Source organism: Mirounga leonina, unplaced genomic scaffold (genome assembly GCF_011800145.1).
Source record: "Mirounga leonina isolate KUSES-001 unplaced genomic scaffold, KU_Mleo_1.0 Mir_54, whole genome shotgun sequence".
NCBI classification, from domain to species: domain Eukaryota; kingdom Metazoa; phylum Chordata; class Mammalia; order Carnivora; family Phocidae; genus Mirounga; species Mirounga leonina.
The window spans coordinates 3,337,157-3,350,557 of record NW_023270812.1 but is presented as its reverse complement, the minus strand read 5'-3'; the positions used below and the strand labels follow the sequence as shown (position 1 = coordinate 3,350,557).

Genomic DNA, 13,401 nt, shown 5'->3' with positions numbered 1-13,401 from the left:
ACAATCCTTTGAAGGAGGTGCTATTATTTTCCCTGTGTTACAGTGAGGTATGGAGAGGTTGAGTGACTTGTCCAAGGTCAAACCACATAAATGGTGGACCAGGGTGCAATGTCCATACCCTCAACCACCTCACTATAGTCCTTTTGAGAATTACAAGAGAGGCTCAGCATGCATGAACAGTCATGGGCAGAATAATGTCCCATCCTGTCTGATGGGACTGGACAGTAGTCTGAAGAATGGACAGGATTATGGTTGCTACTTGTGGGAGTGGTGTAGGGAAAGTAGTCACAACATAAACATGAGGAAAGCCTCTCTTTGGAAAAAATCAGGGGACAGCTTTGAAACGACTATTCCAATTCTCCTGGAGCAAAAGGTATAAGTTGGGGGAATAACAGAAGTTAAGAAACCAGAAGGACAAGAGGGACACTGTTATGGAGACCCTAAGTACTCCACAGCAAGGCACTTCATGTGTCCTGCCCTGAGGAGCTCCTGAAGGTTGCAGAGCAGAGCAGAGTTTGGCTGGACCAACAATCCATCCCCTTTCCCTGACTGGTAATTAAAACAGTATGCTCAAAGTTTTCCATGTAAGAAAAAAGAAAGGCCATAGAAAATCAATTCTAGTTCTAAGGTGAAGGGATTGAAGTATGAAAAAACTCTAATAGATGAAAATAGAGAAGGATATATTTAGAACCTTCAGGTAGAATTTTTCTACAGACTCAAAATACAGACATTTTAAAGGAGAAGACTGACAAATTTGACATCAAATTCTTTTCAAGAAAAGCCATCATGAACAATGTTAGAAAACAAGCAACAACTAGAAGATATATATAATACATACAATCAATGAAGAGTTGTATCCAAAAACATCCTGGGAAGAAACTAAGAAGAAAGTCTGGGGCTTTCTCTCTTACTGCAGAGAGAACAAAACCAAACCAAACCAAACCAAACATTCCTCTAAATAAATTAAAAAATGGCAAGCAACCCAGTAGAAAAATGCCAAAAGATATGAATGGGAAGTTCACAAAAGGGAAACCCTATGTGTCTAATGCATGCAATAAAAAGTTGCTCATCTCTGTTCATAATCCTAGAAGTTTCCAAGTAGGCCAAGTTCTGCATCTGGACTTCTGATTCCACTGACTGACCTACTTATCTATCATTGTTTGAATTACTACAGCTTTAAAATCATTCTCAATAGGTTTTCTTTATAGTTCTGTTCTTTTAAACAATTGTCTTGGTTATTTGAGGACTTCTACTTCCCCATATAAAATTCAGACCCAATACGCCTACCACCTAATGTCAAAACTTAGAAAAAGAAACTTACGGATTGCACTTTTTCTTCTTTTCCTCTCCATAGGCAAGATTCTTACAGGCCTTGATGCATATTTCTAAAGAACAGGTTTTGAAGCAATAGCGAAGGGCAAATTCTATTTCTCCAGTGACATTAGCATTGCCAAAATTGCCCATCTCCGTGCAAGTGCTGTTAATGCTAATTAGACTGGCCTGAAATCAAGAAGGACAGACATAATAAATTACTTCACAGTTAATCTATTTGTTGCAGTTCTGGTTTCGAGATATCAAATTAATCAGACTTCGCACAAAACATGCATCCTGACTCATAGTAAGTTAATACTACTCCAGTTTGTACGTTGCCGAAATAAGTGGCCACATAGTCTGTCCTAAGGAGATGGGAAATCCTCAGAAAGCCCGGTCTTGCCCAGATACGGTGTTTGCCTAGCAATAAAGGTTACACAATCTCATTCTTTAACACAAATCAGTTGGGATGAAGTGGATTATCTCCCGCGAAATTCTGCAAAGGTAAGTCTCAGGAGGGCAGATAATACCCGTGGCAGGAACAGCCCTGTGGAAAGCAGCAGAGCGGGGCTGCTAAGTACCGGGACTGGGAGTCAGATACAGCTGGGTTCCGACGTATCCTGTTGCTACTAATTAGCTGTGTCAAAGTCTGAACGGACAAATGAATACTCGTCTCCCGGGGTCACGGTAAGAAGTAAATGGAATCGGGCGCCTGGGTGGCTCAGTCGTTAAGCATCTGCCTTCGGCTCAGGTCATGATCCCAGGGTCCTGGGATCGAGCCCCGCATCGGGCTCCCTGCTCGGCGGGAAGCCTGCTTCTCCCTCTCCCACTCCCCCTGCTTGTGTTCCTGCTCTCGCTCTCTCTCTCTCTGTCAAATAAATAAATAAAATCTTAAAAAAAAAAAAAAAGTAAATGGAATAAAATGTGTAAAGGATGTAGCCCAAAGACAACAATAAATTCTAAATTTTTATGGGTATTTCAATGAAAAACAGAACTGCCACCATAAGTTAAGGCACTGTGAGCTTAGGTGATGTGGCTAAGTGGCACGGAATGCCCAGGCCTAAAGAGACAAACCAACTACTGTCGCACTATTACACTTGCTTAAATATTTGCCCCATCTCCCGGCAGAAATCTCAGTGCTGACTCTCTAGAAATAGGGAAGCCTGAAGGATTTCCACTTCTAATTCCCAGCGAGATCCTCCATGCTGTAAAACATCCTGGGAAGAAACTAAGAAGAAAGTCTGGGGCTTTCTCTCTCACTGCAGAGAGAGCAAAACCAAACCAAACCAAACCAAACCTACAACTCATCAGAATTAACCTCTATGGGGCCGGAAGCCAAGGGCTGAGTTAACTAAGGCCAAGAACTAACCAACTTCACCGCACCCAGTCACTGGCTCTGAAAAATGGGATCTGCCAACACCACACAATGGTTCGAGTGGAGAACAGTCTTTACGTTTCACACTCACAAAGGCAAGGAGTGGTAAGACAGCAGGAATCAGGGAGGTCCCCAAGAGTGAAGAGGGAACGGTAGGGATGCTTGGCAGAGCAGAAGGAGGGCGTTAATGCAGGGGCTCAGAAGTTCCAGTGATTAACATGGCATTCGTCCCGGGACCTCACTTTGGGCCACATCAGGTTAAGTTGCAGTGTAGCAACTTCTCTGCCAAGAACAAACAGAAAACGGAATTAAGTCCCAAACAGTTTCAAGGCGTCGTAGGGCTCCCAGGACAGCCAGGACCAAGGGTCCAAGCTACTAGAGAAGCCCAGGGGCACAAGCTGATGCTCTGTGTCTCCCTCTGAGGCATTTGTCCACGAACCTGCGAGCCGGCAGAGCTGGAAGACAGGAGAGTCAAGCTAAACGCAGCAGCCACGGGGCTCAGAAGCCAAGGGCTGGGAGACAAAAACTGGTGTCGGGGCCCTGAAGGCACAAAGAGCTTGAGCCGCCAAGTTCACAGAGAAAGTGGAAATGCAGCGAAGTGGGAGAGACACTAGATGGTTCTTTGCCCTTCAAGGGCTTTGCTGATTTGGAAGCTCTCACTGAGCAACTGAGAAACTTAAAAATGCTTTCCAGGGGCACCTGGGTGGCTCAGTTGGTTGAGCGACTGCCTTCGGCTCAGGTCATGATCCTGGAGTCCCGGGATCGAGTCCCACGTCGGGCTCCCTGCTCGGCAGGGAGTCTCCTTCTCCCTCTGACCCTCCCCCGTCTCATGTGCTCTCTCTCATTCTCTCTCAAATAAATAAATAAAATCTTTAAAAAAAAAAACAAAAATGCTTTCCAAAGTTCTTCTTCCTGGAGAAGCCCACCACAGAGGAGGCGCTTGGTGACCTCCAGACTTTCAGTGGGGACCCCCCACCCCCACCCAGCTTCTTTCCCAGGAGCAAGAGTCCACAGGAAATGGGGCGGTCCTCACAAAGCCTGACACCCAGCTTTGAACGAGCTCAACACCAGATGGGTCAGGGCTGTTTACCTTCACTCTAGCTGTCTGCTGGAAGCAAAAGAACATTCTCTCGGAAGGAGGGTCACACCCACCTCTCCGTGCCCCTGGAAGTTCCAAGAGCACAGGGCCCTGCACGTTCCTGCCCTCACTTGTATCTCCAGCACCCAGCTCAGTGCCTGGCTCATGGTAGATCCTCAGTAAATATTTACAAAGGGAATAGAGAAAGCACTTGAAGTACTTTGATTTAGAAGTGCTCTATGTAAATATTATGGCATGAAGGGGTACACGGTCTTGTGCCTGAAGGAGTCACAGAACTGAAGTGAGAAGGCTCACTCGGGTGGTCGTCCTAATCTTCTAGAACTTCCTTAAGTCATTAACTGCGGATTCCAGAGGCAAACTATTTTTAAATAAAGCCACATGTAGGCACATAATAAAATTGCTGAAAATCAAGACAAAAACGAAAAACCATAAAGGCAGAGAAAAAAAAGATGTGCTATCGTTCATGGAGGAAACGGTAGGGGCAGGAGAGGGTGGGCACCCAGGTATTGCTCGGGTGACTGGCTGCTTCTGTTCAGGAGGGAAAGGAGAGTAGGCTGGGTACAGCCTCCACATTCCCGAGATAATTTATGTCTCTACCACTGTTGCCTTGGGAAGGTTTTCTGGTTCTATTTTCTTTGTAGCCAGAATAGGATCTTGGAGCAAGTTGCAACTTTGAGCAGCCCATGGAGGTAACCCAGTGACGTTAATTTTGATATCAAGAAGATTAGGCAATTCTGAGCTAATTTTTTTTTTTGAAAAGTAAAAAGGATGCTTATTTGTTGGAAATGAGGAAGAGGAGCAGGGTAGAAGATCTGAATGAGTTTCAAAAGAACTGGGGAAGGTGTGAAATGTTCTGAGAGCAGGAAACTGAGCTACCCAGAGAAACGCATCAGGCCCGGGACTACTGGCCTGTAGGTGACAAAACGGGGCAGATCTGACCCCCACACACTCACACCGGGCATGGGGACTGCCCTACTGCGGGGTGTGGAGAAGGTTGCCCCTGGCTCATCCAGCTTGGTGATCAGAATTATAATGCATCCAGAAAGCATTATAATACTCATCCTTCATTTCATAAGTACATTAGGGGAGCTCAAAGTGGGCTGGGACCCATCCAAAAGTTGCACAGAGAATCAGAAGTAGACCTGGAAGAGGACAGAGGTGCCGAACTCCTTGGGCCAACAGCTTACTGTAGTGTCTCTGAGCAATTCGGCTGCTGTACCCGCTTAGCCAGGGAAAGTATAGCCTGAGATAATGAAAGGACAGCAGAGCACGTCCTTTGGTCAACCACATTCCCGAGATAATTTATGTCTCTACCACTGTTGCCTTGGGAAGGTTTTCTGGTTCTATTTTCTTTGTAGCCAGAACAGGATCTTGGAGCAAGCTGCAACTTTGAGCAGCCCATGGAGGCAACCCAGAAGTGCTGGCCGAGGAGAGCCACTAAGAACTCTGCCGGACTTTCATTCGAGCCATGGTGCTGCTGGGGTTTGAAAGAAAAGGAAATCTGAGCACAAGCAAAGGAGAACTAGCTAAGGCAGGCAGGGAGCATTCGGTGATTTCTCCGAAGGGCACGCGTTAGCTACGGTAACCGCAAGCAAGCCTCGATGCCCTTTCCTTTCACAAAGGCAGGAAGCAAGGGGTCAGCGGAAACCACAGCTGCGGCTGACCCTTGAGCAACGTGGGTTTGACTGTGCAGAATTTTCCAGTAAGCACAGTACAGTACTGCAGACATGTTTTCTCTTCCTTGTGGTTTTCTTAACATTTTCTTTTTTCTAGCTTACTTTACTGGAAGAATACAGTACATTATACATATAACATTCAAAATGTATGTCAACTGACTATAAATGTTATCAGTAAAGCTTCTGGTCAACAGTAGACTATGAGTTAAGTTTTAGGGGAGTTGGAAGTTATACACGAATTTTCGACGGCACAGGAGGTCAGTGTCCCTGACCTTCACGTTGTTCAACCATCAACTGTATTCTTTAAAAATATAAATAAAAAATCCTGATCACCAAGAGCACACTGAGATCATTACTGCTGAGTGGTCAAGATGGTGGCCATGGAGCCAGACAGGCTTCCATTCGGCCCCGGGTCCCAACACTTAGTGGCTGGGTGATCTTGAGCAATATTCTTACCCACTGTAGACTCAGTTTCCTCATCTGTAAAATGGGGATCTATTTCATAAGATTGGGATGAGGCTCAGTTAGTTAATGCACGTAGAGACTTAGAACCGTCCCCATGCATACTGAGTATAGGACATTCATTACCATTTGGAAAATGCCACACAATGTGGTCGTCCTTCGTAAGCTAAGCAAATCATTTCCTTTGTTTTTCTCCTTTTTTTTTTCCACTGTGAAACATTTTAAAAGTACATATAATGGATACCTCTAGTTAAATAGTAACTATAGAATGAACATCCATGCGCCTCACCACTCAGATGTCGAAAAATAACATAAGCAGGACCTCAGCAGTGCCCTGCCCCCACCCCGCCCCGTCCAATCTCTTCTCATTCTTGTCCCTGAGTAAATGCTGTTTCGAAGTTTCCTGTTAATCATCCTTGTTTTTCTTTATGGTTTTAATACATATGTATATATCCCCCAAACAACATACTGGTTAGTTTCACCTGATTTTGGAATTTATATAATTAGCATTCCTACTGTGCACATATTCTGTTTTTTAAATTCATCCATGTGGTCAGGTGTGGTTTGGGCTCATTCATTGTCACTCCCAAACAGTATTCCATTAGATGAATGGACATAATATAGTCATCCTTTTTTATTCTGTTTTTTAACAAAAACACATTAATATGTGTAGAAAGCTAAATACAACTCTTTTAAAAAATCAGTAGAGCCAGATAAGTTCAGAAATATTAATGGAAAAATGAAGAATTTCCACACACACCTCTGTATGATGGACCAAGTGAACAGTTTTGAGCCAGTCCCTATTTCGAAGTGACCGAAATGCCAGGATGACATCCCACGTCTCAAATTTATCTTTAAAGAAAACACCTGGGGAGTTGGACTTTTTAATTCTTTGATTAAAAATCTGCTCCCTCTCAAACTTCTGCCAACCTCTATATCTAAGGAGTTCCAACGTGAACTTCACGTGGTCACTCCTGCCAATCACAACACCTTCTGGCAGGAAAAATGTAAACTGCATGAAAACACTGATATAAATGCATTCCTTTTTAGATTTTTTTTAAACAGAAGTATAAACAAAATTAAAAACCAGACAGGAACTCTGGTAGGAATTTTTCTCCTGTAGGAAGTCTAAAAAATTAATGTATTTCTTCACACCACCAAGTTCCCACTCCTTCTGATTGGATTTTTCTTTTTTCTTTTTTTTTGTAAAGCAAACTATTTTTTTCCTCCCAAAACATTACACGTTTATGGAAAAAATACAGGAAATACAGATGAGCCCCCAGAAAAATTTTAAGAGAAAAGCATCACCCCATCGTTCCGGGGTCAAATTTTGGTATAATCCTTTCACTTGTTTGCAATGTCTGTAGGAGAACCATTTTGTTTTTATAAATATGTGCTACTATAAGACTATTTTGTAACCTTATAGGCTCATTTACCAATGTGTATTTTCTATATTAATATTCTTCAACATTATTTTTCATAGCTACAAATATTCCTCTGAATAAACGTACCAAGCAGTTTCTAAGAATGTCTGCAGCTCCACACCCTTGCCCACACTGACCTGTATCACTTCTAAATTTGGCTAAGATGACCCCCAAAATAGCACTTGCTTTCATTTGGCACTGATTTAACGACCTGGGAGGTTGTTTCCCCTACTTAATGCCCCTTTGTATTTCTCCTCTTGTACTAAGCAGAGATTTAGTAAAGCTTTTTCTGGCTCTGACTTCCTGCTTCTTAAAGAATGTCAATGTCTGTCAGGAGAACGGGCAACATCTTTGGGCTCGAAGCAATAATCCGTATTTGCTTTGTGGGAGTTTAGTTTCCTCAGACAAACACTGCTTCAGTCTAAAGGGAACAGGTGAGGCGTAATCACGGAATAACTCAACCTCACGAGGGTAACTTGAAGGGCACAGATCAGAGCACAGAAGACAGGGAGAAGGGAACCGTGTTGAATTTGCGGGGTGGCTTCGAAGGACTTGCCCTAAGAAACCGAGCCTGGGTGCGAGACACACACTCACCCGCTTCTCCTCACCGCTGCAGCATTTCCCACCAGTGGGAAAGGTTTCCTAGGTGTGGGTCCGCCCCAGGCAAGTGCAGCTGAACCGGGGGTGCGGCCAGGGGACCCCCTCCCTTGGAGAGCTCACCAAATCCGGGGGCCAGCACAAAGAGCCCTGACTCACACAGCTCCCGGGTGTTGAGTCAGAGCTCCAAGGTTACTGTTCGCTTCGACCTCTGGGAACCAGTTTTCCCCATTTCAGAAATGGGGTAATAGTATCCACCTGGCAAGATCGTTGTGCAAACGACTGATGGGGAAGCACCTGGCTCAGGAGTTTGCACAGTAGGCTTTCCATCCACAGTCGGTCGGGTAAGGAGCCGTGCCACGGTCCCGCAAGTTTTTGCTGAGTGCTCCTTCCGTGGCAGGTGCAGCTCGGGCACCGGAATGACAGTTGACAATACCCAGCAGGGAAAGCAAGGACACGGTAGAAGGTGAGGAGACCATGAGTAACAGAGAGAAGGGAAGGATGACGGCGGGCAGGGCAGGGCAGGGCAGGGGTAGGCTTCCCGGGCAAGGTGGCTCTTGTTAGACTGCAGAGGCTGACCCAGTAGGTCTGGGGCGGGGCCAGAGACCCTGATTTCTGGAAGGTCCCAGGTGATGCCCGCACTGCTGGGCCCCACATTGTGAGGAGTGAGGGTGCAGAGTAGGCGCAGAGAGAGGCAGGCGCACGCGGTGACGGGCGGGGTGGGGGCCGCCCGCAGTTAGTAGACGAGGCAGGGATGTTAGCCGTCCTTCAGCGTGCAGTCTGGCCCGCTTCTGCCTCGACTTTTTAACGTTTCACCAGATATTCATGTAGTTGGGGGACGGGGGGAAGTTTATCATTTTCTAAAGTGAATGCCATTTTCCGTAAAAACCCAACCGCCCCAATGCACAGAGAGGTTGAAGGGTGCGCTCTGGGTCACACTAGGGGAGCTGGAATGCGAACCAAGAAGGTGGTTTCTAGAAGCTGAGTTCTTAACCACTCTAACACACCACGGAATGAGTGCATTTGGATTCTCAACACAACCCAGTGAAATAAAAAGAACAAACTTGATGCCCATTTCCTTGATGAGGACTCTGACGTTTGGAGAGTCTTTGTGATTGTCTAAGATTATTTAGTAAGTTCAAGAGCTATGACAGTGAGGTGACCCATCCTCCGAGGCTCTGTCACATCACATACCACAATCTCAGGCATAAAGCCAGCATTCCTTCGATGTTTTCAACTAAACAAATGAATGACTAAAAGGTCTGCCTCTTAACAGAGATGATCTTTAAAATATTTTGAAAAAGAAGAGCACAGCTGGAGGACCCACGCTACCTGACTTCACGGCTCCCTACAGTAATCAGGATGGGCCACAGCCCACACGGAGAGGTCAGAGCAGAACAGAGAACCCAGAAAAAGACCCATGCTTACATGGTTACTTGATTTTCAACAAATACCAAAGTCAATGGGGGAAATGAGAGTCTTTTTTAAATAATTGGTGCTAGAATAACTGAGTATCCATGTGGGACAAGGAGCCTCAACCTACACCACCATTCACGACATCAAGGAGCTGGAGCACAGACCTACACATAAAAATGAAACTTTCATGGGGCACCTGGGTGGTTCAATCATTAAGCGTCTGCCTTCGGCTCAGGTCATGATCCCAGGGTCCTGGGATCGAGCCCCGCATCGGGCTCCCTGCTCTGCGGGAGGCCTGCTTCTCCCTCTCCCACTCCCCCTGCTTGTGTTCCCTCTCTGGCTATGTCTCTGTCAAATAAATAAAATATTAAAAAAAACTTTCATAAAGCTTCTAGAAGAAAACAGGAGGATGTCTTCATGACTTGTGGGTAGACACAACCCAGGAATAATTGTAAGAGAAATACCTGATAAATTAGATGTCTTTGAAAGTAAAAACTTCTCATCCCAAAATACCATTATTTATTATTAAATCTGTGTGTATAAAAGAAAAACCATCAAAGTATAGCCAGGTTTCCCCCGCTCCCAACTACCTCCAAGTTGTGTTGTCCTGTGCCAGTTCATCCCACAGGACGACACTTCCCTCCTACCCTCGCTTACCAACCCAACCTGACATCATGCTGACAGGCAAGCATCATGGGTCCAGGGAATTAGATGAGACTCACGTGTCTCAAGCCTCCTGAGAATAAAGTGCTGGGAATTGGCCTGGATGAGAGATCCTCTTGCTTCAAAACAGGGCTAGTAAGGCGTCTGGGACTCCCTTGATCGAGAGGTTTCAGAATATCCGGCACGCTTGCCTTCTGGAAAAGGAAACACAGAATTAATAATGGGGTCTGCGTCCCAGTGTGATTTTGTTCAAATGTGGTAACTACAACAAGCAGAGCCTGCATCTATGACCCGATGACACTCATTCGCAAACTTCTGGGTGCTGAGTAAGAGAGCACATTTCTGCTTGGATAAATGCATACACACACACCCGCGGGGCCCCGGCAGGCACCAGCAAGCACTGGGATATTCATGAGCAGTGGTGGGTGGATCACTTATGGATTAATAAGTCTTAAAGAAGTTAAGTCCACATTTTGACCTTAATAAGGATCCCTGCATTAAATCACATGAAATCCAATATTTAGCCTATCAGTTTGAGCTCTAATGTGCTTATAAAAAAGGGGAAAATCAAAATGTCTCTTAATTTTATCAAAATACTTTAATAGTCAGTACCTCTTCTAGAATGTACCCAGCTGTGCTTTCCAATGTGGTAGGTACTAGCTACATGTGGCTATTTAAATTTAAATTCCCATTCATTACAAGCAGATAAAGTCAATAATTTTGGCTCCTCTGTTGCACTAGACACATTTCAAATGCTCAGGAGCCACACGTGGCAGAGGTTAGAAACTCCCAAACACAACGCACAAGGTAGGAAACCTCTTCCTGGCTGAACTCACACGAAGTTTGTGAATCTAGACTTTAGATTTTGGTGCCGGGTTGGAAGTGGGACTCAGAAATATAACATTTGCAGTGTAGTTGTAATTTTCAGGAGTGAAAGACTGAGAATATTAGCGAGCAAGTGAAAGAAGTGATTAGCTCCAGATTATTCTTATGGTTTATGCTCTCGATCCCCAGAGCGCCAGCTCAGGTCCGTCCGACATTTGTTAAGCAACACTATCTTTGACCCACTGCTCTAAGTACTGGGGCGGAAAGGGGGGGACAGAGGAGAAGGGGAAGGAGAAGATGCACTGTCCGCCCTCCAGGGGTTCGCCTAGCTGGTCAGGAATAGATACACCACTGAAATGGAGTCACAAGCCAAGTCAATGGAAAAGAGGGGAGGGAGAGCTGATGCAGAAGAGGGTGTTGGGATGATCTCTGGGGGAAGTATGACCTGAGTGGGAGGTTGAAGCCTGGCTGGGAAGAGACTCAAAGGTGGGGCATCACGAGTGGAGGTCCCATCATGAGGGTCAAGTATGGAGCATGTTCCTGCACCTGCTAGCGACCATGCAACCGCAGAGACTCAAGAGGCCAGACAGATTCCTGATGTGTCAGGTTGTCCAGAGAACAGGTAGCTTGGGGACACCAAAGAGCCGGTCCAGGGGAGGAGACAGTAGGCTGGAAGAGTTGCAGATCCAAGGGAAGGATTTCAGGGATGAAGGATGTTCAAAGAGGAGAAAAGAGAATGAGAAAAGACTCACCTAAAATTAAAGAAATGCAGATTTTTAAAAAATTGCCTGTCAAATTAGCAAATATTAAAATAGAAAGTGTAACATTTAGTGCCAGCAAAAGTGCTGAAAAGCGGGCTACTCCACTTCTAGTGGTCTGGTAAACTGAGTCAACCCCAGAGGAGGGCAGTTTGGCAGCATGAATTATAAGCCCTAAAAAGTAGTTGTAAAAAATGATGATATATATGTATTGACATGGAAGGAATTAAAATATAATGTCAGAGGTTCTTAAGAAAGCAAATTACAAAAGCGGATGTGTGGCATGATGCCTTTTTAAAAAAGATTTATTTATTTATTTGAGAGAGAGTGAGTAGGAGGAGGGGCAGAGGGAGAGGGAGAGATCCCAGGCCGACTCCGTGCTGAGTGCGGAGCCTGATGCGGGGCTCAATCTCACGACCCTGAGGGCATGACCTGAGCCAAAACCAAGAGTCAGTTGCTTAACCGACTGAGCCACCAGGCGCCCCATGATGCCATTTTCATAAAGCGGGTGTCCATGCGTACTCCAAGTGACTGTCCTGGCTCAACGCTGTGCCTGCTTTTTCTTCTTCCCTTCCTCCTCCTCCTCCTCCTCGTCTGTTTTCTAAATTCTCATTAGTGCATAGGCATGGGTATTATTATATATAAAAGCAATACAATCATTTTTGTAATTAAAGAAAAGAATGGAATTCTGGTCAACTGTGCCAAAGGCGACAAAGTCACTGACGAGGATGATGTTCAAACTGGCCACCATGCTCTTCAATCAGGGGTGCCTGGGGGCGCCCCGGGTAACAGTGTCACACTGGCATGGGGAATGGACTGCACGGAAGCTAGGAGTGAACAGGAGAGAGGGCAAAGCAGGCCAAGTGCAGTGACAGCAAGAGCGGAGGATGTTTTCATGGATTTAGGCTGTGACAAAGAAATGGAAGAGCAGCTTGAAGAGAATCTTTCCAAAGATGCTGCTTCCTTTTTTTAAGATGGGGAAGATCGGGGCATACTTGCAGGTTGAGCAGAAATGGAGACAGGAAAAGCATGGAGCTGAAGGAGCAAGGTCCCAGAGGGGAGAGAGGAGGATGGACCCCGTGCCTGGGAAAGAACGTCCATTTCTGAGGCAGGAGGAAAGTTTTCCAGAGAAACTCCAAGTGGGAGGAAGTAGGAAGAATTAGTCAGAAGGTTCTCCTACCGCAAGGCCTCTACCCTCTGAGCGCGTCAGGGGATGGCCTTGGAGAATGTGGAAGATGCCATGTGAAACAGCAACAAGGCAGCCATCAGTCCAGCATAGAAAGAATAAAATGAGCTAAATATTAATATAAAGCTTTGTGACACTGAGGTGTTCAATAATCACTTAATTCCATTTTCCCTAAGGCAACATAGTTTTTAAATCATAAAAAAAAAATACTGATGACAGAAAGTTCTGAAAAGGAACAAAGAGAACTATCCTTATAGTAGTGATCACATGGCAGGTCGAATTCATAGGCAGTGATGACTGTGCTTCTAAATATGTTAGGATTCTGGAAAACCTTTAATGAAGCTTAAGTGCAAATATACATATTTTGAAATAATTATTAGAAAAGTCGACACTATTCTGAAGAACATGCCTATTCTGACTAAGGAATCAACCTGAAATGTCATGTTCAACTCTTCCCCAGTAAATTCAGAAGGGCCTGGATGACTTTGTCAGGTCCGTGCCATTAAAGGGCATCAAGATTCAAAGAGCAGCTTATCGACCTTGTGGAGACAGGCATTTTTTTTTTCCCCTGTGATTTTTAATGTATTTCAATAACTATCTAGTTCGGGC

General features: G+C 45.1%; 1 protein-coding gene across 2 annotated transcripts in view; it reads right to left on the bottom strand.

Annotated features, from left to right (window-relative positions):
* Positions 1-13,401, bottom strand: part of LOC118001841 (synaptotagmin-like protein 3) — a 94,615-nt gene that overhangs the window by 12,687 nt on the left and 68,527 nt on the right. For both annotated transcript variants that reach the window (XM_034992003.1, XM_034992005.1), the window contains 2 exons: positions 10,083-10,217; positions 1,322-1,500 (listed from right to left, as the gene is read on the bottom strand). In XM_034992003.1, the coding sequence (XP_034847894.1) occupies positions 1,322-1,500; positions 10,083-10,217 (314 nt within the window). The remainder of the gene's footprint in view (positions 1-1,321; positions 1,501-10,082; positions 10,218-13,401) is intronic.